This window comes from Tursiops truncatus, chromosome 2 (assembly GCF_011762595.2).
Source record: "Tursiops truncatus isolate mTurTru1 chromosome 2, mTurTru1.mat.Y, whole genome shotgun sequence".
NCBI lineage: Eukaryota > Metazoa > Chordata > Mammalia > Artiodactyla > Delphinidae > Tursiops > Tursiops truncatus.
The window spans coordinates 27,665,415-27,689,909 of record NC_047035.1 but is presented as its reverse complement, the minus strand read 5'-3'; the positions used below and the strand labels follow the sequence as shown (position 1 = coordinate 27,689,909).

The 24,495-nt window shown below is 41.3% G+C and overlaps 1 protein-coding gene across 3 annotated transcripts in view; it reads right to left on the bottom strand.

The window, feature by feature from the left end:
- Positions 1 to 1,347: 1,347 nt before the first annotated feature.
- The window catches only part of NEK9 (NIMA related kinase 9), a 37,578-nt gene continuing 14,430 nt past the window's right edge, over positions 1,348 to 24,495 (bottom strand). For 2 of the 3 annotated variants that reach the window (XM_019920916.3, XM_019920901.3), the window contains 14 exons: positions 24,361 to 24,411; positions 23,713 to 23,905; positions 21,920 to 22,064; positions 21,093 to 21,293; positions 20,154 to 20,200; positions 18,819 to 18,974; positions 16,877 to 16,985; positions 16,208 to 16,369; positions 12,279 to 12,449; positions 11,504 to 11,563; positions 8,906 to 9,114; positions 7,838 to 7,999; positions 6,115 to 6,324; positions 1,348 to 3,873 (listed from right to left, as the gene is read on the bottom strand). In XM_019920916.3, coding sequence (XP_019776475.1) covers positions 3,751 to 3,873; positions 6,115 to 6,324; positions 7,838 to 7,999; positions 8,906 to 9,114; positions 11,504 to 11,563; positions 12,279 to 12,449; positions 16,208 to 16,369; positions 16,877 to 16,985; positions 18,819 to 18,974; positions 20,154 to 20,200; positions 21,093 to 21,293; positions 21,920 to 22,064; positions 23,713 to 23,905; positions 24,361 to 24,411 — 1,999 coding nt within the window. In that variant the 3' untranslated portion in view covers positions 1,348 to 3,750. The remainder of the gene's footprint in view (positions 3,874 to 6,114; positions 6,325 to 7,837; positions 8,000 to 8,905; positions 9,115 to 11,503; positions 11,564 to 12,278; positions 12,450 to 16,207; positions 16,370 to 16,876; positions 16,986 to 18,818; positions 18,975 to 20,153; positions 20,201 to 21,092; positions 21,294 to 21,919; positions 22,065 to 23,712; positions 23,906 to 24,360; positions 24,412 to 24,495) is intronic. The other variant, XM_019920905.3, reaches the window with a different exon arrangement.

Below are 24,495 nucleotides of genomic sequence, written 5' to 3'. Positions count from 1 at the left end.
ACGGGGTGGAGCACGATCACCACAGCCCCGCCTGGCGTGCTTCACTTATTTGCCTTGTCTGCCTGGCCTGGAACCCCTGGATGACATTATAAAGGTCACAGACCAGGGGCCTCCAGGGAGAACAAATGTTGTGTGTGTGGGGAGTGCTTTCTTATGCTGCTAGAGGAACAAAGAATAGTCAATGCCATAGTGTTCCCTTCGATCTCAACATGTTTAGGCCTTTGATTATATCAGGAATATCTATTAGCCTTTTAAATTTAGCTTGATCGGATCTTTGGGAAGAAGAACCTTTTTCTATCTACATCTCTTCCTAGATAGCAGAGGATGACAGAGGATAAATAAATGCTGCTTGTTAATGTCCGTGTTTTATACTACTTTATCCAAGAAACTTTAGTGCAAGTAGATGTTATAAATTTTAAAGCTCAAAAGGTTAAGCAATGAGAAAAAATCTTACCGTGAAACTCACTTCGTTAAAAAGTATATGCAGTGTATTGAATGCAGCACAGCACCTTTGGCCAACATTTGCTTTAGGTCATCAGTTTGTCACTTTTCACAACTACACAGGAGGCAGCAGAGATGTGATATAGTGTTTTTCTCCCTAATGTTCGTAATTCTGTGAGGTTTAGTGCTCAGCATGTTTATTTCCATAGTTAATCACTGAAGCAATAAATGATTTTTTTGCTTTGTGGCAGGAAGGAACTTGTTTCGTAGTCCTGACTACAGCCCACTCTGCCCTGACACTATCATGAATAATATTTCTTTGGGGGCCCAAGGATGCTCATTTGAAATAATTCATTTACAATACATCCTTGCACCAGAGTTGTTCTATCATGAATGTTTCCAAATCTACGGCAAAATCAAATGAAATGTGAGTTAAGGCTGCTCTTCTCTAAACTTTAGCGAACTGTTCAGCCAAGAGAAGTCACAACGTGGCTGTGCCAGGGAGACCAAATACACTTCAGCCTTTGTGCGGGAAAACAGTTTTACAAACATAAACTGGCAGTACCTTGAAAAAGCCCACTGTGGAGATAAGTACAAGACATGACCCTTCCTCTTTTAATGGCTCATCTTTTTCTCCTTCTGCATTTTAAGCACTGTATTTTAGAAGTTTTGGGGGAAAAAAAGTTGTAGCAGCAAAAATGATTCTATTACTAAGAAAAAGAAACTGGCAAGAAGCAAAGATTATTTCTGTGCAAAAGTCCCTTGCATTGTTTCTGTTACAAGACCATTTATTTCTTTATTTATATAAAGACTCACTGAATCAAAAATTCACGAAGGCCTAGAGTCTGTGTGTTTTATCCCCAGTGACTAAGGTCGATGCGTAGGCTCACTGAGGCATAGCACTGATTAAGAGTTTAAATGTTTATTTAAAACAGAAATGTCAAACCACTCCACCCTCAACCTTTCAAACATCTGGCTAACAATAAGCTAATTCTTCAGCAACAATGTCAGAGCAGAGGAGTAACTCAGGTTATACTATAACTCAAAAGCAATACTACTGGAAAACTTAAAACACCTAGCACTACAGAAAGAAGAAAAGTAGGTTGCAATTTAAGAGAATCAGCTACAGAAAACCATTCAAAGGCATTTCTGCTGCCTCACCTTTTACTTTTTATCTGATGCATGGCTACCACCTTTGAACTGGTTTCTGTTTGCGTAGCTTTTTGGTGGGAAAAATCATATGGCTATCCCAGGCACAATTTGGCAAAGTGCGAATTGTCTCGAAGGCACAGAACTTAGATTCTCAGCCAGATTAACAGCAAACCCAGACTTCCCAAGGGAACGTGCTAGAGAAAACGACCCCAGCGTTCCACTGCTAGAGTGACTTCCCCTCCGGACCAAGAGCCCAGCTCTCACCCTCCCTTCAGTGCTCACTTTCATCCCATAGTCTCAGCAACATGCCCATGTTCCTCGGTTCCATGGCAGAAGCAATACTCATGATTAACACCCAAAATGACCCTGCCTCTCAGGCCTGCTGAGGTGGTGAGCATGAGGGATACAGGAACGTGAAAGGCCAGTCAGTCCTTAAAAAAAAAAAAATCGAAGTTGCATTTACATGATGAATCAAAACCCATTGTTAGGGTTTGTTGCAAACCCCAAGTCCCCAGAACTTGTAACTTTAACCCAGGGTTGGCCCCTTCCCTTATTTTAAGAAAAGGCTTCAGTGATTACATTAGTACCATTGTACTAGGCTTCCCAGAATTGAGAAAACAATGGGAATATTAAACCAAAGAAGATCCCATTGAATAGAGTTGCCCATCCCCAGCTGAGGGGTTTTCCCAGAGCAGCAGCCTTTACACCACCAGTTTTAGGGAAATGGCATAATTTCCATTGCACAGGTCCTTCCAAAATATTAAACAGATATCAAACATTCATTTTTTGGTTGGGGAAAAATGAAACAAAAATTAATTTAGCTCTTTCTAGGGAGGTAGGATATGAGACTCATCAAGGCAGCTCCTGTGACTCAAAATACTAAAGGCTAGGTGGAAACACAACGCTCACATCCTTAAGTAAAACCATCAAACGTTTCTAGGACACTTTCTCTCTCCGGGAAAGCTAGCTTGCTCCTGTCTACAAGGACATGAAGACACGGGGATCAGAAGGGAGCTGTCAGCCAAATTCCTCTCACTTGGCAGGCTCCTCCTGTTCTGCTAGGCTGCAGGGACTACCTGGTCTGGGGGCTGGCTTTGGGCCACTCAAGTAGGAAAGATGATACAGATTCACTGACATGGCTTCATAAAACACCAAAAGGGGAAACACACTGACTAGACATACAGAAAGGGAGCGGTTGGAGCTGCTGATGTCAAGATCAGAACCCTAAGAGCCATGAAGGCAGAGGCACAAGAAGTCTTCTCAGGGGCAGAAGACTCAGTCACTCTAGGCCCTCTCGAAGACACCGAGTAGAGGCAGCTGAAGGAGGGCCTCCCCTCACAGTTTCCTCTGAAGTCCATTCTTACTGCCCCACAGACTCAATTCTCTACGAGACGCCTCATCTCTCAGAGGAATCTTCCAAAGCTAGGAAATCCCACCCTGCGTTGGCCACAGCCTCACACTCCTGCTGTGTGACGAGGAGGGACCTACCCTTCTTTCTCTACTCCTCACTGAAGAAGTCTCACTCAACCCTCAGAGGAAAAGCAACCTAAGCCCACTGCTCCTCCTCAAGCATTTAGCTGCACAAAATAATTGAACTTTCTGAAAACAAGCTGGAGATTGACTCCACCAGACATACTTTCCTGGACTAAGGCTCCTGAGAGGGCTTAGAACACTTCACCACTCTCCAGATGACCCTGGATGGGCCACACCTGGTTCCAGCCCACTCCAGCTTTACACTTTAACCTCCTCCACCCAGAGGTGCAATGCCTGGTGTTGAATTCCCAAGGCAGCTTCCAATTAATGGTGAAAATGGTAAGTGGGATGTAAGCTGCTACCAGCAAAATTAAGGTGAGCATTGTGTCTCCTCTTCAAAGGTGGGATCACCAGATGAGGTACAGAGCTGCTGTTGCTATGGCAGTCACTGAGGACAAAGCCAGGGCCATGGGGCCCTTCCATTCTCCAACACAAAACCACTCCTAGATCCTATCTAATAGGCAATGCTACTCTCCAAGTGTACATGGAAAGTGCTTCAGAGCCTCCGCCTCGCGCTCCTTGTCTGCAAGTGAACGAAGCCAGGAAAGCGCTCTCTGCGTTCAGTAAGTGTGCTGTGAAGGTCTTTGGATTCCAGTTTCCTGGAGGCTATACAGGCTCAGGAGACTAGAGGCTGGGTCTACAGGAGTCTGTTCCCAGGAGGCACCAGGAATCTGAATCTAAATCAGGCTTTGGATCCATTTCCATCTCTTCCTTTGCTGTCTGAGTTCCTTTGGAATGCATCCCCACCTGTCCAGATAAAACACAGTTCCAGGTTAACAACATTGCCACCTAGTTACAGCATTTCAGGACTAGATTTTCAATGCCCACCTCTAAGAATGTGTAGCCATGGTTTTGTGAGAAGCTCATACTACTACCTTAATAATAGGACCTTAGATAAAGTCCACACCTGTACATTTGTTGCAGGTAGGGTGACCAAGTGTCGTGGTTTGCCCAGGACCGCAGGATTTTCTGGGATGCAGAACTCTTCAGTTTTAAAACTCAAACAGCCCTAGGCAAAACAATCCTCCTCCCTCCTACAGCTGCCTATCACTCCATGCTTACTTCAAGTGTGTATATTACTTTCCAAATTACGTTCCAAAGTACATAGACATTATTTCATCTAATTCTCAAAACAACCATACAACAACTATTTTCTTCTTTCAGGTGAGAACCAGGGCTCAGAGAAACAAAGTAATTTGTCCAAACACATAAACCTGGTAAATGGCAAAGCCAAGGTTGACAGTATTTCCCTAACCTAGTTCACTCTATATAGAGCAATACTATGGCCCTTTAAGAACGACTCAGGGGCTTCCCTGGTGGCGCAGTGGTTGAGAGTCTGCCTGCCGATGCAGGGGACACGGGTTCGTGCCCCAGTCTGGGAAGATCCCACATGCCGCGGAGTGGCTAGGCCCGTGAGCCATGGCCGCTGAGCCTGCGCGTCCGGAGCCTGTGCTCCACAAAAGGAGAGGCCACAACAGTGAGAGGCCTGCGAACCCCCCAAAAAAAACAACAAAAAAACGACGCAAGCAGCATCACCGGTGAAGTATTTTTACCAAAAATGTTTTAACTTGAACCTAATCAAGCCTTAAGTCTAAATTCCAGTTTACAGAAATGACAGGGTGACAAAAGAATAAGATAAGCAATGTCTCAGGAAAATAAGGCAAATCCAGAATGTAGGACATTCTGTTAAACAACTGACCCTGTTTCTTCAACAAACCAATGCCATGGAAATTTTTTTTAAAAACGGGAGTAGATGACAACAAAAATAATCGCACAAGACTTCTAAGAAATGATAAAACTTTATGTAAGAACATAAAGGAAGACTTGAATAAATAACTATTCAAGGCTGGGAAGACTCAGCATTACAGACAAGTCAACTCTACTCAAATAAAGATATAATTCAAAGCAAATCTAATAAATTCCAATATAAATACCAAAGGGAGTTTTGAGAAACTTCACTTTTGAGGAATTCTAAGATTCATACAGAAGAAGCAATGTGCAAAAATAGCCAATGTAACCCCAGAAAAGAACAAAAAGGAGCACAGGACTTTCCTTACTGGGAATCAAGGCATTCAAAACTCTAGTATTTTAAATAGGACTAATTAAATAGCTCAAGGCAACAGAAAAGAGATCCTAAAAATGAACCCGTGTGTATGTGGATATTTACAATATATTAAATGTGATCTTTCAAATCAGTGAGGGAAGTATGGATCACTGAACAAAACAATTTAAAAATGTTAAAAAAAAAAGGGGGGTAGAAGTGGTGATGGAATTGTTCTAGATTAAAAGAAATGAGAAACATAATAGTGTAAAAGGGGGTTCTTGACTGGTTTCTGGTCTAATAAAAACAGTTATAAAGGACATTTTTATGGGAAAACTGGGAAAATTTGAGTATCAACTGGGTACTAGATGAGAATTGAGAATACTAGTGTTATTTTTGTTAAGTGTGATAATAGTACTGTGGTTCTCCAGAAGAATGACGTCTTTATTTTTAGATATGTGTAATAAAGTATTTAGGAAGGCTATGTCATGACTTTCATAATTTACTTGAAAATGGTTTAGCAAAAAAAGAAAAAGGAAAAAATATACATGCACATACACTCATACTTCAAATACACAGATAAATACCTACACATATTTTAAACATACACAGACACAAACACATTTGAAATAATTACAGCAACATGTTAACAACGGTTGAACCTAGATGGTGGATGTATGGGTGTCCACTGAACTGTAATGTTTAAAGTTTTTCATAATAAGTAGAAGAAAAAGCAAAGGTAACAAATATACAATGGAAGTTAGGTGATGAAATGATTTAATCCAGGTGCCTGAAGAAGGACCAAGCATCTGGGATTAATTACAAACATTACATCATCAAAAGGTAAGTACTTGCAAAGAAGTAAGCCTATTTCAGGCACTGGTGTTTTGTTTCTGTGATTCTTCAAAACAGAATTAAAAATTCAATTATCCTTTTAATGCTCTCACCTGCTGCCCTCCTTCTAATTTCTTGTTCAGCTTCTGTAGCTGCGTAAAAATCTGAAGGTTTTCTTGCTGTAACTTCTGTTGTTCAGCCAGACACTTCAACACCAGACCCTGCAATCTCTCAACCTCCACCTGCAGAGTGCTGCAGGCACAGGTAGGAGTCAAGGGTGTTCCCTTCCCAGCGCATGTTCCTGCGGGATTCAGCCGAGGTGGCTAGAGAGACAGGAGAAAAGGGTCATAGGAGGTTCTGCCCGGATGCTACAGCTCCCCAATCCAAATGTCCTCTAAGTGCTACCAGATTTTACTTTTAAAGTAACAATATAAAACACATATACACAAAGTAAATGGAAGAGAAACTGAAAACTGCTGGGATTACAATAGAACCTGGCTCTAACATAACAGAGCAAGAGAACTCTCAGTGCCTCAGTCTGCATTATGGTAAGGTAAAAGAATAATCATCTATTTTGGAGAACTTTGTGAAAAAATTTAAAGTCATTGATATCTTCCTATTTAAAATGCTGAAGTGAGAGAATGCACAATTTGGTTCGGAACAAGTTTTTTTCTTTTTTTTTGCACGCCAGCTTTCTCTAGTTGTGGCAAGCAGGGGCTACCCTTCGTTGTGGTGCGCGGGCTTCTCATTGCGGTGGCTTCTCTTGTTGCGGAGCATGGGCTCTAGACGTGCGGGCTTCAGTAGTTGTGGCACACAGGCTCAGCAGTTGTGGCTTGTGGGCTCTAGAGCGCAGGCTCAGTAGTTGTGGCGCACTCTACTCTATGTGCTCCACGGCATGTGGGATCTTCCCAGATGGAACAAGTCTTTCTGATCACAGTGAGGGTACCATGATTCAAAGGGTCAATATTCATGAAATGTAGTGGATTACACTTTAGAAGAGATTTAAGAGGTGTTCAGTAAATAGGATCGCCAAAACAATTCAAGACAGCTAACTGACAGAGGAATTAAAATGTTTACCTTGAAGTTTCAAAGGCTTTATTTCCTCTTCTGGGAAGCTTTTCAATTATCCTAGCCTGGATTTTCCTCCCTTCTTCTACTGTACTTTGTTTATAGGAAGGGTCAACAAATGATAGCCCATGGGCCAAATCCAGCCTACTGCTTGTTTTTATAAATAAAGTTTTATTGGAACATAAGCATGCCCATTCATTATGCATTATTTTTGGCTGCTTCTGTGTTATGATATCAGTATTGAATGGTTGCAAGAGACTGTATGGTCCGCATAGCCTAAAATAATTACTATGTAGCCCTTTAGAAAAAGTTTGATGATCCCTGGTTTACAGTTTTATTGAGATATTTACCACAATTTGATTTCTACCAAAATTAGGTATACATGCATTGCTCCCCCAGTAGACTACAAGTATTATTTCTTACTTACATTTAGAACCTCCAACCTACCCTAGCAGTGTCATGAAAAGTTGGATTTGAATTTTGGAATTTCAGTTTTGGTACTTCTGAGGCAGAGAGAAAAGAAAGACAATCATCTGGTATAGAAAGATGGGGGCCTATCAGAAATGTGAAAGGGTAGATACTTTTCCACAGAAATCAGTTTCGCCTTGCATACAGGCTTTAAGCACTACTGAACAGACAGTATGAGTTGATGCTGGGCAGCTGGGAAACCAATGAAGCTACAGGGGAAGACAGTGAGGCCAGGAGAAGTGGGCAGAGCTTACAGCCACTGTTTACCTAGTTGTGATTTAAAGGCAAAAGCTCAGTTACCCAGGCTCCTTCTGGGGGCTTGCGTTCCAAAGGAGCTTCAGAGCCCACCTTGAGTCCTTGTAGCTCTTCGTAGGGCAGAGTATCTTTCTCAGATTCTGAAAAAGCTGCACTTAGGGGGGATGGGCTGTCAGGCATAGGGATGAATTCTGCATTTTCCAGCTCCTATGTATAAAAGAAAGAATCTCATCAGTTCTGTTTGAGCCATTTACTTTCGACCAAATTCCCTTCTTGCTATAGCTTTCACTCTGTCGTGACATCAGCACCCTCTAGTGGAGCAGGACAGTTGTGGTTACAACATAGCTCGCCCTACCTGTCAACATCCTGCCATTCCTTCCTCTGAGGAGTGAACAGTGAAGCAAATTCAAACTCAAATCCAAGAACATTTTGGAGTGTCTGACATGTTTCTCTAACACACTCAGTCTACACAGCCTATTCAGTAAGTTGGGAAGCTCTAAGGTAATGGCAGTGAGGCCAACTGCCAGGTTGCTAAAGGCTGACCTAAAGCTTTAGATAGAACTGTGTGCTGCTTCCTCCATTCGTATTCCTATGTAGCTATCAAGTTTAATCTTATTATAGAGGGAGCTTTAAATCTACACGTTCTCTCTTTGGTTGGGGGCGGGTACAAAATTTAAAATTTCTCTAACTATAAATGTTGACTGTAGAAAATGTGAAAATACAGATGGGCAAAGGGAGATGATAAAAATCACCAGTAATTCCATCACTCATAGATAACCACTGTTAAGCATTTCTCTACCATAAGGCATTCCAATTGCCCCAATATTCTACTTCTACGAACCACAGTACAAAATCTAGAAGCTTAACCTTTGCATGCATGCATTACAAAAACTGCCTTCAAGGAAGGCTGCATTAATTTCCATTCATTTAAGTAATACAGGTATGAGCGCATCTTATACCTTTTCTTGTCAGGAAGAAAAAGGATTAGAGATTTGGTCACTTCAGTTCAGGTAGAAATCAGAAACCTAGATGCCTGCTGCAAAACGCTTGGATAGGACATGGGAAACAGATCCTTTCTAGTCCCTACAGAGGTACCTCTACCAAAGGAATTACCTTTCGAAGCCAGCCAGGACAGGAGCTGCTGGCCCCACTACTGATCCTCACGGCCTCCGTGGGACTGACTAAACCTTCCATTCCTCGGTCTGCTTCCATTGTTCCTCGGAAGCCTCCACTTGGATCAGGAGTTTCAGATTCCTGCTGACTGTCCTCCTCTTCTCCCCTACCGCCACCGCTGCCACCTCCTGGGCTAGAGCTCTGAACCACTGACAGATACACAGCACAGAAATAGAAAGCTTTGCTATGCAGCAAGATTTACCATCTGATAGCCCCACCGACCCCCGGAGAGGTTCCTAGAGTTGCGTGAAGCAGAACAGCAACAGTGTAAATCAGATACTTGGGACTAAATTTTTAGTTTTTATACAAGGTATTGTGTATCAGTATCTTTATAGCAATATTCACTTCTACTTTCCAAACTTGCTTATCCTTATGTCCACAGCAGATTATCAATGTTCTACCGCATTACTGAATACTCACCCCAACCACAGCATCCAGGCCTTAACAGATATACCCAGACTCCAGTATCCTTCATAGAGGTTCACCTTATATACAAAGCTTTTTCACATTTGAGCCAAACACCTCTTAAAGTTGCCAGATAAACTCACCATTAACTCCCTTTCTGGGGAAACCCCTGAATGGAGAAGTCCTCAACCATTAAGTTCATTAAATTCTTTAATGACTATTCGTAAGAATTTTAAAAATATGATGGCTGGTTCTTTAAATATCATGCAGCATATTCCAAGTTACATTTAATGAAGATGAGCTGATGTACAGTCAGGAAATGACACTGAGCTTTAATATGAGCCAAAGAAAAATATAACTAAGAAAGTAATTTGCCAAAGCTAAAAGAAAAAAAAATTGCATGGTATATTCTAAAGTTAAGTGTAAAAGCTTATTTACGATCACCAGCTAACCTGGCTTGAGGACTGACTATGCCACACTGTGATCCTACCAAAGCCGCAGAACTGTAGATGCCAAAATAACCTCTTAAGCTTGCTTTTTTGTTTTAAATGGCTTTTAAAAATTATGTTACATTTGACATACACATTAAGACTATTTTTAACATATGTGTAAGTTTTGATGCCTAACAAAATAACCATACATGCATCTACTACATGAAAGTACAATTAGTTTCCAATCCGGTAGCCATTAGCCAAATATGGTTATTTAAATTTAAACAGAATGAAAAATTCAGTTCCTCAGTCGCAAGAGCCACTTTCAACTGCTCAACAGCCACATGTGGCTGGTGGCTATTACACTGGACAGCACAGACATAGAACATTTCCATTATCGCAGAAAGAGCTATGGGACAGGGCTGAACAAGAATAATACCTGTTTTGCTCCATCTGCCTTGTGAATTCCTTCCTTCTCTGGCCTCCTACCTATATATAACTACTCTGATTAATTTTGTATTTTTCATTTCTTCTTGCAAAAAAAAAAACTTTATCACATACTTAGGTATCCTTAAGCAATATATTATTTATTTTGCTTGTTTTTGAACTTTATAAAAAGGCATGTAGTCTGCTGCAACTTGCTTTTTACATTTCACATTATGGAAATATTTGTAGATGTTGTTCATTTTAACACATATAATATTCCATTGGATGGTTATAACATAGTCAACCAACAAATATTTACTGAGCATTTACCATTTGCCAGGCATTCTTCTAGGCAATGTGGATAAAATTATTGAATAAAAAAGACAAAAATCGTTGCCCTTACAGAGTTTCTATTTTCCAGACAATGGACATGTGCTTTTAATCTTAAGGTTTTCCTTTAAATACTGTTCTAGTAAAACAGAGCTCTAATATAACAGCTGTGCTTAGCAAAAAGGTATTTTATCATTTGTGACAGATATTAATATGCACAAACAGATGCTGAGCAATGGATTACTAAAGGAAACTAATAAAAGGTATGATGTGTGTTTGTGTAAACTAGAGCTCAACAAGTCTAGATCAGATTTTCAACTGTCTTTTTGGAGGATTAGTCTGCTTTCATTCTGGGCTTCATCTGTTTTGATTGCACAAAACATCAGAATCCAGTTCTGAGACATCAAAGACTACAGGTACCCTAGCAAATGGAAAACCAGAAGGAACACAGATTCAATTTCCTAGCATGGCCCCAAATAAGACAACCATGAAGAAAGCAGCCAAAGGAAAAGTATTAGAGAGGTTTGGGCTGATTTTCCCAACTACATTGAAAGTTCAGCCAACTTTTAATTCTAAGGGCTTATTCTGAAGGACTACTTCTGTAGACTGGAATACCCCTGGGAACACTATGGAAGTAAAGGGTAGACAGAACCCATAGCCCCTAGCATTGAAAGGAAAGGAACAGTACGTAAGTCACAATACAATGTTGGGCAAGCCACGTAATTACTCCCACATGTGTGGTGGCAAAGATGTACTCTCCCTCTGACCGCAATGTAGAAGTCATAACTTATTGTGAAATCTACCAAACTATGACCTTCCCTCTTGATCACTGTATTCCTCATTTCCCAGAGATATTTCCTATTTCCTTTTTTGGGAGACTGCACGGAATTCAACCCAAAGACTCACACCTCAGAAAACCACTGGTATCTGAGATACTGCTACTTACCAGTTCCGATGGATAAACCACTGCTATTCGAACGGATGGTCTTAGAATTCAATACTTTCTCTGAGGAAAAATATTCAGTAGGTAAGCATTGTTTACAGCCAGAGACAGGAAAAGTGACAGCCTAGGATAGGGAGTTAATCTAGGAGATAACTGCTATCTCTCATACCAGATAAAAATATTATAAGCCAAGCACCAATAGCTACTCTATATTCAACTATGTAGCAATTCTCCACCTTAACTATTCTTTGGAATCACCTGGGAAGCTTTAGAAAGTAGCAATGCCTAGGTCCCACCCCAGAGGTTCTGATTTAATTGGTCAGGACAATGGGATTTCTAAAAACTCCTCAAGGGATTCTAACGCACAGCCAAGGTTGTGAACCACTGACCTAAAGAATGAACTTGTAAACCTTCACACAGACCTTTATAATTTGTTCATAACAAAGGAATCTTTATGCAGGAGGCAGTTATGATTTAGTTTCTTTTTAAAGGTGTACTGTATGTTTCTCACAAAAGCATGAGCACAGATAAACTAATTAGTGGACTACTAGAAGTAAATTCTACCGCGAGGGGGTCAGAGCCCTTATGTTATCATAAGACAGCACACAATGTTCTATTCCTACCACTAGATATGGTATCACTGACAATTATTAAGACTTACACGAGTAGCTTCTTTTCTTCAGGACACTTCTGTTTGCCAGAATGTGACCATTAGTAACTTAGGTGTGGGTCTATCCTCTGTCAAAGCCATCCTAACCAACACATATGGAACCCTTACCAACAATGAGAATGGTGTGCCAGCCTCGGCAAGATAAGTCTGGGACGTGATGCAGAGATCCAAAGATAGGCCGAGGCCATGAAGTGCAGATATCAGAGCCATGCGGTCTCTCTGTGGGGGTCATTGCCAGGCGACCATTACCACCATTGCCCCAGGCAAAAATGTGATTATCTAGACAAAAAAAATTAAACAGCAGACAATTGAACAGAACACTGGCTTCCCAACTCTTTTGGGTTTCCCATCTTTATGCCCTAGAGCTAAAAAGATTTTCCACCATGTACAAAACAAGGGAAAGCTATTTATTCCCCTATATAAAGCCTAAACAACTCCTGATGCCACCCAGGTAAAAATGACCACCGCTCCTACATACTGCCATCCATTCATTCACTCATTCAACATTTTTGGTCATTCATTCGAATAATTATTGGGCATCTACTTCATGACAGGCACTGCTTGAGGTGCTAGGAAGAGAGCAGAGAACAAAACAAAGTTGCTGCCCTTGTGGAACTGACATTCTAGTGGGAAGAGACTGATAAATAAATTACTTCAGGTAGCATTAAGTGCTAAGAAGGAAGATAAACAATAAAGAAAACTGGAAATAAACAGTAATAGTAGGGTATCATTACTTTAGACAGGGTAGTCAGAGAAGTACTTGTTGATACTTGAGCAGAGACCTGATTGAAGTGGGAGAGAACCAGGTGGATATCTAGGGGAAGAGCTTTCCAGGCAGAGGGAATAGCAAAGTGCAAAGTATGTATCACAAACACAACACAGAAGTCCTCTGCAGCTGGAGCAAAGTAAAGGAGGGGACGGTGGCCACAGAAGAGGTCAGGAGGTGACTGGAGTCTGGGTCATGCAGGCCATTCCAATGACTTTGGTTTTTACTGTTTGAGATAGGAAACTAGTAGAGATTCTGAACAGTAGGTATTTAAAAGGATCCCCTAGGCTACCATGAGGAGAACTGACTGCAGGGGCCCAAGGATGGAAGCAGGGAGATCAGTTGTAATAGTGAAGATGGTAAAAAGTGGCTGGATATATTCTGAGGATAATCTATAGAATTTGTGAATGGATGGGACATGGGGTGTAGGATAGAGCTGCCATTTTCTGAAACAGGAAGGCTGCAGGAGGAACAGGTTTGAAAAGAAGATCGGAAATTTGATTTTGAATACAGTAAGTTTGTTTGAGATGCCCATTACCTCTTATCCAAATCAGGGCATTTTTTAATGAAAAGGGGGTGCTATTAATGATTAAGCCCGGACAGTAGGCATGAATCAGGACCAACCTGGGAAGACCGGGCTATAAAGCCACTTTATCTTTAGACATCCAAATCAAGGGACTGTTGAATCAGTGAGTCTAGAAGTCAGGTACAGTAATTAAAGCTATCAGTGCACAGGGAAGATTTAAGGTAATAAGCTCAATTAGATAATAAAGGGAGAGGGACTTCCCTGGTGGCACAGTGGATAAGACTCTGCGCTCCGAATGCAGGGGGCCCGGGTTTTATCGCTGGTCAGGGAACTAGATCCCACATGCATGCCACAACTAAGAGTTCACATGCTGCAACCAAGGAGCCCGGGAACTGCAACTAAGGAGCCCACCTGCCACAACTAAGACCTGGTGCAACCAAATAAATGAATAAATAAATATTAAAAAAAAAAAAAAAAGGGAGAGGATTGTGCCCTGGACACTCCAGGCTTTAGACCTGGATACTACAATCATGGCACTGAACCTACCTGACTGCACTAATCTGTCTATATGTATGTCTCCCCTACCCTACTAGACTGTGAGTTCCCTGAGGACAGGGGCTTTCTGAAACTTTTTTTTTTTTGCCGTACGCGGGCCTCTCACTGCTGTGGCCTCTCCTGTTGCGGAGCACAGGCTCCGGACGCGCAGGCTCAGCAGCCATGGCTCACGGGCCTAGCCGCTCCGCGGCATGTGGGATCCTCCCAGACTGGGGCACGAACCCGTGTCCCCTGCATCGGCAGGCGGACTCTCAACCACTGCGCCACCAGGGAAGCCCCGTCACTTTTTTTTTTAATTGAAGTATAGTTGATCTATAATATTATATTAGTTTAGGTATACAACATAGTGATTCAATATTTTTATAGATTATATTCCATTTCAAGTTATTATAAAATAATGGCTATATTTTCCTGTGCTGTTCAATATATTCTTGGTGCTTATTTATGGTATACATAGTAGTTTGTATCTTTTAACCCCATATCCCTATCTTGCCCCTCCCACTTCTCCTTCCCCACTGGTAACTACTAGTTTGTTCTCACTCTCTCTGTAAGTCTGTTTTTGTTTTGTCATTCTCATCCATTTGTTTTATTTTTTAGATTCCACATATAAGTGATAACATAGAGTATTTGCCATCCTCTGACTTATTTCACTAAACATAATACCCTCTAGGTCCATACACATTGTTGCAAATGGCAGAATTTCATTCTTTTTAATGGCTGGGTAATATCCCATTTACTGTATATATGTACCACATCTTCTTTATCCAGTCATCTGTTGATGGACACTTAGGTTGCTTCCATGTCTTGGCTATTGTAAATAGTGCTGCTATGAATACTGGGGTGCATGTATCTTTTCGAATTACTGTTTTCCTTTTCTTCGAATATATGCCCAGGAGTAGAATTGCTGGATCATACAATGGTTCTATTTTTACTGAGACTCACTTCTATAGTCCCAGAGCCTAAAGGAGGACCTAGAGCATAGTAGACACTCAGTTTATGTCTGCTATGTGAATGAGGTGATCAAGTACAGTTCAAAGGAGTAGAGGAACATTTATCAACAGGTAATATGCCCAGACACAGAGTCTAATTCTATACTCGTCATTCTGAAGTTTAACTTGAGAAGTACACAGATACTGAAGAAATATTACCTCTCTGAGGACCTGTCAGAAAGTGCTACTGAACTTGCTATACTATTTTTAATCCTCAGTGACATCCTGATTCTGTCTTTCTAGGTACCATTTCCATTTATCTAGCCTGAACTAACCAGTCTGTTCCCTAAAACCACTTGTTTTGGGACAAGCAGGGAAGGTTAATGTGCTACTCTGAAGGCTGGTTCACTTAATTAAATATGGTAAGAGATCACTTATCTGACACTATTGCTGGACCTCTCTTGTGTAAGTAACAGACACAGACTGAAAGAAAACAAAGGCGTCCCAGAGCATGAGCAATAACAAAAAAAGCCAAAATGAGTCAAAAGATAAGAAGATGAAATATGTTTTTTTGTTGTTCACAAAGTCACAAGAAAGAAGTGGCTACAATAATCAAGAGAGTTTAGAAGGTGATACAGGAAGACAGAAAAAAGAAAAAAAGAAAGCATAAGAAAGAGGAAAGGGAGTGAAGGCTAGCAGAAGCTGCGATAAAGAAGAGAAGTGATAGGAGCAGGATGCTGAGGAGAAGAAATAGCTGAGAGGAAAGAGAGAAGAAAATTCCATTAGACCAATTCAGAAAGTTGAGAAACACTGGTATATAGCCCTTCAAGCCTTAGCAGTCCCTAAAGACATCACTGCAGTGTAGCTGACCCCAACCAAGGAACAAGGTTAAATTATGTTGTTCTCCTCTCTAGCCACCCAACATTTATTGGAACCAACATGGTACTGGGCAAGGTATATATATAAGTATTTAATAATTCTTAAAACATTGTACCAAAAAAGTTAAAGTAAAAAAAGTAGGGATTTAAGAGTACTAACTTGCCATTTTCTAGAAATCTGACCTTTTTACAGCAATCACTATGTTGGACACATGAAAAGTTAATGAAGCTCCATAGGCATAAAAACTGGCCACCAATTTAACACAGATAGAAAAGTAAACATATGATCCAGCTACACAAATAACCAGTCCACCTCTTTTGCAAGCAAAAATTAAAATATAGCCATCTATCCAGAAAGCCTGAAATAACATGTACAGACTCACCATCAGTGGCAGCAATGGTAAACTCATCACCGCAGGAGACTCTGATCACTTGCTTTCCACCTAGGGGGCCCCCCAACAGGTTGATTCCTAGACGCTTCTTATAATTTCCAACACCCAGCTGTCCACACTTGTTGCAGCCAAAGGTCAGCAGCCGGCCTCGCTCTGAGACAGAAGCAAAAATAAATAACCAGGTACAAATGGGTCATGAAACAGAGGGAAAATGCAGACAATGCAGAGTCCCATAGACTAGCTTCTGGTTGTTAGAGTATACAAATATAAAGCTAGCTACACAATCCTGGACCTAGGGCAGCTAGGGCATCTAGAACTATGACCAATTAGACCCAGGAAGTGATTCAATATTATATATTTTATTTTAAATGTGGAAAATGGGTACTATTTAACTTAGAAAACTTATAGATGGTGCTAAATACAAATAGCAGTTGCCAGAAATTATAGGTGTGGTATTTTCATTAAGGAACGTATTGATTATATACTTATAATGATTACCAACAAAACATTTATTTGACTGCCCAATTGGTTAATGAGATAATACTGGATGATGGGGGAAATCAGGAGAATGTGTACATATAGTTAAGAAGCACTACTACTTGATAGAATAAAAGAGCCTGAAATACTAAGGCCTGTGTACACAGTCGTACATCAACTCACCATCAATAGCAGCAGTGTGAGTCTTGCCTGGGGCAATTGTACGGATCTTATAAAAGGACAACTGTTTGGCCAAGGTAAAGGAGGTTGTGTAGGGGACTTCGTGGTATGCCTGAAACAAGGTAGAACACAAAGCAAAGACTCATGAAGTAAAAAATGGAGGGGAAACAGGCTGAAAATGTTGTCGTGGTGATCAAAAGGCCTTTCAAGCGAATCATGTTATTAAGAAGGTGCCAGGTAGCTTTTCATCTCCAATAGAATAAAAGAAGAAATAAGCTCAATATGTAATCAGAGAATTTAGTATGAGACAGGACTTTCTGACCACAAAAGTTTTAAGATTCCTAAATTAGGGTATGCACAACATGAACTCTCCATCCCAGAAGGCATCTATATAAGGATAGAATCATTGACTTTTGTCTTGGTTATACACTCTACATACCTACCAAAAGCAGGGGAAGGAATTAAAATCCTGAAGACTCTGTCCAGCCCGTCAGTTTACTGTGATCTAATTTTACCTACAATATTCTCAACTTGTTAAAAACCACGTTCCTTTTTTTTTTGTTTTTTTTTTGCGGTACGCGGGCCTCTCACTGTTGTGGCCTCTCCCATTGCGGAGCAAAGGCTCCGGGCGCACAGGCTCAATGGCCATGGCTCACGGACCCAGCCGCTCCGCGGCATGTGGGATTTTCCCGGACCAGGGCACGAACCCGTGTCCCCTGCATTGGCAGGCGGACTCTCAACCACTGCGCCACCAGGGAAGCCCTTGTTTTGTTTTGTTTTGTTTTTTCCCCTTTAGATTAGCATAAAAATAAATCTTCCCATGTAAGTTTAAAATTTCACAACAAACACAATGTTGTAACAAAACCCAAATCAAGTAATGGTAATTCTGAATATGCCTTTTCAAAGCACATGGACACCCTCCCCAGACCTGCTCCAAATCTGCACTCTCCCATTTCACAATCACTACTTTAGAGATTGCTTAAAAATTAATTCTTTTTTTTTTTGGCGGGGGGGGGGGGTTGGTTCGCGGGCCTCTCACTGTTGTGGCCTCTCCCGTTGCAGAGCACAGCCTCCGGACACGCAGGCTCAGCGGCCATGGCTCACAGGCCCAGCTGCTCCGCGGCATGTGGGATCTTCCCGGACTGGGGCATGAACCCGTGTCCCCTGCATCGGCAGGCGGATTCTCAACCACTGCGCCACCAGGGAAGCCCTTAAAAATTAATTCTTACCTTTTCCATTGAGACAGCAAACTTGTCTCAATATGACTCTTTAGAAAATGACAAAAACTCATCATACTAACACAAAGAGGGGACTAGTACTTAATATCAGTAGCGAATTTATGACATTCTTGAAGGAGGGGAATGGTAATTACATTTAATAAGCCTGTATAGGATCAGTGATTTGAGAGTAATCATAAAAACTCCCTAGAGAGGTGATACATGGAAAAATGTTTCTTTTCATAATGTTAATTTTCTTGTATCTACTTCAGTGATAAGGTAGAATTTGAATTCCGTCACTGATTGTTTGTAATCAATTTATTTATTGAGGTATAACATACTATACAATATTGTACAGCTTGATACATTTTTCTAAAGGTATATAAATGTAAAACTACCATCCAGATCAAGATATGGACCATTTCCATCACCCTAGGATCCCTCCTACTCTTTCTGTTAACACCTATGCCCCTCTTCCCAGAAGCAACCACTGTTTTGACTTTTGCCATCATAAGTTAATTTTGCCTGTTCTTAAACTTCACATAATGGGCATCATATAGTATGTACACTTTTGTGGCTGGCTACTTTACTGGACATAATGTCTGTGAGATCGTCACTTTATTCTTAAGTCAAATTCCACAGTCACAAACCAATAATAGCATTTCCAAAGAAATTCCAACCTAGAGAAGTTCTGATGATGTACTTAGGATACCAAACGGGGTACTCACTTCATGATTGATGATTCCAGACATGCACTGATTCAGACCCAGTTTGTTGAACTCATTGAGTCCACAGGCCAGCACTTTGCCTGACTGGGTCAGCAGAAATGTCCCATCACAGCCACATTGAACTGCAACAATAATCAAGGCCTTGGGAACATCCACCTGCAAGAAAAAAAAAATCAGAAAATCTCCCAAACATAACTTGTATTAGGGAAAAACCCTCAAATTCTTTCAAAAATGATGCTCTGCATTTAGCAGAATGACTACAGGGAAATAAAGGTTGCTCTGTTTTCTTCAGATTTGCCCAGAAGCTTAGAGGCTACTGTTTTCAACAAGGAGCTCAAGTTTTATAATAAAGTAAAAGAAGGCAATTCCAGGTCAGCTAAAAGTTTTAGCAATAGGTCCTACTTAGGAAGACTTCTCAGAAAACACCGGGAAAAGAGAAGCTTCGATCTATTACTGATTTAGTCCTCTGAGATGCAGAGATCCCATGATAGTTATAGAAGAAACTCAGTAGCCCTGTGGGGTGCCAGTCTGGTCATATAATAAGTGAGGTGACCAAGGATTGAGGCAGCAGCCAAGACTTCTGAAGGCTCACATCCCTCTGCAGCTAACCAGACAGGGCTGAAGAATGGTGGGGGGACATGACGGATGTCTGTGAAACCTGAAAACTCAAACCTCAAACCTTCTCCTATAGTCTTTTCAGAAGAAGAGGAATAACTGTGAATCCTATTGATTGAGAATGGTCCCACAGATATATGTTAATTTTTAAAATGTAAATAAACATTGTTAATAGTGAACAGTGGGTGAGCCTGTGTCCTAGGGTGCATGTGACCGTGCTCTCTCTGCTTGTTTCAGCTCCCATGCCAGCTCTCACAGTGCCAGCTCTTGCAGTACTGAGAGGAATTAGATATTACATTTCATACAATATGACCCCTAAATACAAACAACTACTTCATTTGGTATCCAACTGTGGAAAGGGGAAGGGAAATGGCTGTGCTGGGTTAAGGGATACTCTATTGCTTTCCAATATTTCCCATCCAGGGTGTGTTTAGCTTGATGTGACTTTTCCGCTATACATTCTGATTTTAGTGCTCATCCCCAAGCAAGATGTGCCTCCAGAGTGTCCACAGTGGCTGCATCTTCTTTCACAACTTTTTATGATTTAGTCAGATGACAAGACCACATAGTGCTAAATTAGGAATCCCGGATTGTCAGTCTCCCAGATAGGAAATATTTCAGGGATAAACACCTTGATATGAGGAGTCAGATAAAGAGGACATATTACTGGAGTCTGTGTGACCTAGATAGGCTCTAGGAAGAAGTTGCCTCTGATTTTACCTTTTGTGGTGTATAATAATCCTCTTCTGAATCCAAACCCAGCCTTCCTGAGACACACATAAGAAAGAAAATCATTAAAATGAGGGCTTCCAGGGACTTCCCTGGTGGTGCAGTGGATAAGACTCCGTGCTCCCAATGCAGGGGGCCCGGGTTGGATCCCTGGTCAGGGAACTAGATCCTATGTGCATGCTGCAACTTAGAGTTCACATGCTACAACTATGGAGCTGGCGAGCTGCAACTAAGGAGCCCGCGAGCCGCAACTAAGGAGCCCACGTGCTGCAGCTAAGGAGCCGGCAAGTGGCAACTAAGGAGCCCACCTGCTGCAACTAAGACCCGGTGCAACCAAATAAATAAATAAATAAAAAAGAAAGAAATCAAATCAAATCAAATCTACTGTACCCCTCAACTTAAAAAAATAAAATAAAATAAAATGAGTGCTTCCTTCCCAACGAAAATAGTCTATAAGATTCTCTTTTACTGGACTTCCCTGGTGGCACAGTGGTTAAGAATCTGCCTGCCAATGCAAGGGACATGGGTTCGAGCCCTGGTCTGGGAAGATCCCACATGCCATGGAGCAACTAAGCCTGTGCGCCACAACTGCTGAGCCTGCACTCTAGAGCCCGCGAGCCACAACTACTGAGCCCGCGTGCCACAACTACTGAAGCCCACACACCTAGAGCCCATGTTCCGCAATAAGAGAAGCCACTGTAATCAGAAGCTCACGCACCGCAACAAAGAGTAGCCCCCGCTCGCCACAACTAGAAAAAGCCCGCGCACAGCAACAAAGACCCAACGCAGCCAAAAAAAAAAAAAAAAAGATTCTCTTTTACTGAATTAACACTTCTCAAATAGAGGCTGCATGATGTGTTTAGAGGCACACAAGCAAGAGGTCAGGCTGTCTGCCTGGGAATAAGTGGACAGAGTCAAGGCTACACCTACCGTATTCACCACAGCCCCAAGAGTAGACTTCTTTGCTTCGTGTCAAAACCACCACATGATTATCTCCACAGGAGACCTGCTCCACTGGATTGTTCAGGAAGAAGTCCAGCTGCATGGGTTCTAATAGTTCAGGGCCTGCAATCTTGTCCATGCCCATGCAGCCATAATAGTCAGATCCAAACGCATAGAGCTGACCTTCATCTGTGAAAGGAAGGAAAGCAGAACCCATCAAAGGAATGACTTATTTTGTCTCATCAGAAAGCTGGCCAGGGCTGGAATGAGGATGACCTCAGCCAATGAGCTCACATGGGATGATTATATCAGAGAAATCTGACAGACTGTCTATCAAGCCTAGAGTTGTTGGTATTTAGGGGGTCATGTGTACTGTTACAGTAACAGTTAAAAAAAGAATGGTGGGATGATATATTAAAGACGCTTAAAATTTTACCGGGGCCATCTCTATTTTACACATCATAAAGTGAGTAATGGCAAGACCCAAACTAAATTTGAGCTCCTAATTCCTGACTCAGCGTTATCTACACCTGACTAGGTAGTGAGGTTATTTCTGCTCCCCCCACAACTGGGACATACGATATATTTCTCCTAATCCTACCTCTTCTCTGTTATCCACCTGCCTTCTCCTTGCTCATCACTACTCTAATGCTATAGCAAGTTGGGCATGTTGTTATTAATGTGTATAATATTTGCTCACTGTCTTCGGTTCTTTGGATACTGTCTTTCGTTGTAAAATCCCAACTAAAACTGCATAGAATTAACTAAAATACCCCACATTAAATGCACCTGGGTGCTTTCTGCTGCTGGCTTACCTGTTACACAGACAGTGAAATCATCGCCACATGACACCTGACGGATAGCTTTGCCTTGCAACTTTTCCACATGCTTTGGCTGTCGGTAGGAGGCTTTGTCTCCATGGCCCAGCTGACCATGGAGTTTAGTACCCCCTTGCATGTTCTGTGAAATAAATAGGTCTTGTGAAGTTTTAAACTTTTCACGCCAAATCTTTAATCTAATCTGTAGTATCACTTATTAAGAAAAACAGTAGGAAAAAAATCAGTTGGAAATATAGAAACGGGAAAAAAAAAGGTAAGAGGATTAAACCTTTTAATGGTAGATAGTAAAAAACTCCTGCCAACAGATAAAGATTTTTAAAGTATCCAGACTGATATCCATCGGGCCTTAAAAGGACCCATTCTCAATTTTGTCTTTCTTCTTCAAGTCTAAGGTGAACTGTCTATTTAATTATGGGTGATGATGAAAAAATTCTTTACGTAGTCTAATTTGATTGTTTTTTTACAGGAGTACAGCCTCTTGGAAATCCTTATAAAAGTTTTACAAATTTTGGTCACAGTTTCCCTGAAATACGTAACAGTCATAAGGAATCTGGTAACGTCAAAGACGCTGCTATAAAGCACTGAGAATAGTCCTACATGACTTTTCAACAGTTCTAAAGATATAAGTAATTCTTCCCATCCAATAACTCAACTGTAAGTCCTTACACAAATGTTTTTTAAGGCACTAATTTCAATCCACCTCTGGCAGCCCCCCAGAAGCTAGTTCTTTAAGTGAGAGGATTTTAGGAAATAACAGCAAGTTAAAACTCTATAACAGAGGCCAAATCACTCATTCTTTCTCTCTATCAATCAATAGTTGAGTGTCTACTCTGTTACACACTGGGGATAAAGCCTGTCCTCATGGAGAAGTTATCTGAAACTACTGGAAAAAATGAGCTTCCTCAGGAAGGAGGAAGAGTGGGAAGAACCGAGAACCTAAGATAAGACAAGGTCAGGTAAAGAAAAAGCAGCCTGAAGTGAGCCTGAGAAGGCACAGCAGAAGAGACAGGAGCTAAGTCAAGAGAACAGGCTCTTGCGGAAGCCAAGGGAAGACCAGGCTTCAAGGAGGGAGTGACCAACTATGTCAAATACTACAGGAGATCAAGCAAGGACTCAAGTGTACCTATCTGTTTTATTTTCACAATTTATAGGTCATTTTGTCAAGAGTAGTTTCAATTGAGTGGAGGGATGGAAGCTGCACTGCAGGTGAATGAGGAATGAGTGGGAGATAAGAAAAGAGACAGCAAATATTGGCAGTTTGTTCGAGGTGAGAGAGAGGATAGAATCTAGAGGGGAACAAAGGAAAATTCTACTCAAGATATTCCATCTTCAATCACTGATGGAAGTCTTAGAATTTTCCTGACATGGTACACTGCTTCATTTGTTTACAAAGCTATTTCACAGGTGTGAGTTGCTCTGAAATGCATGGTAATAGAACAGAGTAATTAAGTGACCTTCTGAAATCACCCAGTGGTAAATGAGAATGCAATCTCCTGAGTCCAAGCCTTTTAATTCTTTCTCTCTTTCTTTCTCTCTCTTTTATTCATTCATTCAAAAAACATTTATAAGCGACCTAACATGTACCAGGCATTGGGGATACATCAGTGAACTAAGCAGACAAAATCCCTACTCTCAAAAGAGCTTACATTCCATCATCCCATGCTGCCACTTCTGCAGCACATGTTCAACCAACAAAATTCTTAGACAGCCTGGGCCCAGTAAACAATGAGGCGCACGTCACTGTTCTAAAGTACGTAGCTTTCACTTACCACCCAGGTGTATAGTTCCTTCTCCACTGTGACCACAGCAAAGTGGGTATTCCCTGCACACACCTGCCGGGCACTACAGCCACTCTTGATGACATCCAGTTTCTGGGGAGTGGATTTCCCACCACCCCAAACATAGACTTCACTGGTTCGAGATGTTACCACAGCAATGGGTGCTTCAGTCACAGTGCTTGACCTGACGACAACCCCCAGAACAAAGGAACATTTAACATAAAAATTATATCAAAGAAAAATGCTTCCAGTCTTTTCCCTGAGAACTGCCAAGTATGGTATGAGAAAGTATGTTCTTTCTCGACGACTTATTTCAACCCTCTAACATAGCAGGCTTTGCAATTCCTGCCTTAAGGCTTCATCACAGCTCAGCCAGATCAGATAGCAGTCTGATCCATAACACCTACACTTTTCAACTTTTCAACATTCATCATGATAATGATGTCCACTTTAGCATGACGGTAAAATTATAGCTTTCCTTTTCTCTGAAATGACTATTTGACATTTAAGCAGATGTTGGCTTCTGAAAGGATGCCAAAGGCTTCTTACTGGGATCAAACAATGTCCAGACCCAAGAAAGAAAGACCCCCTGGTGGTAATTTAAGATATATTACTTTTCAAGAGTCTCTTGAGCATTACCTTGGTCTCTTTGTAGGTGCATTAAGCAGTGTGACTTTTTCCTCCATCTCTCTACCAAAAGAAAAGCAAAGATACATGAGAGAAATAATAGGTTCCTATATTGCACTAGTGTCTCTTTAAAACCTTTCACAGACT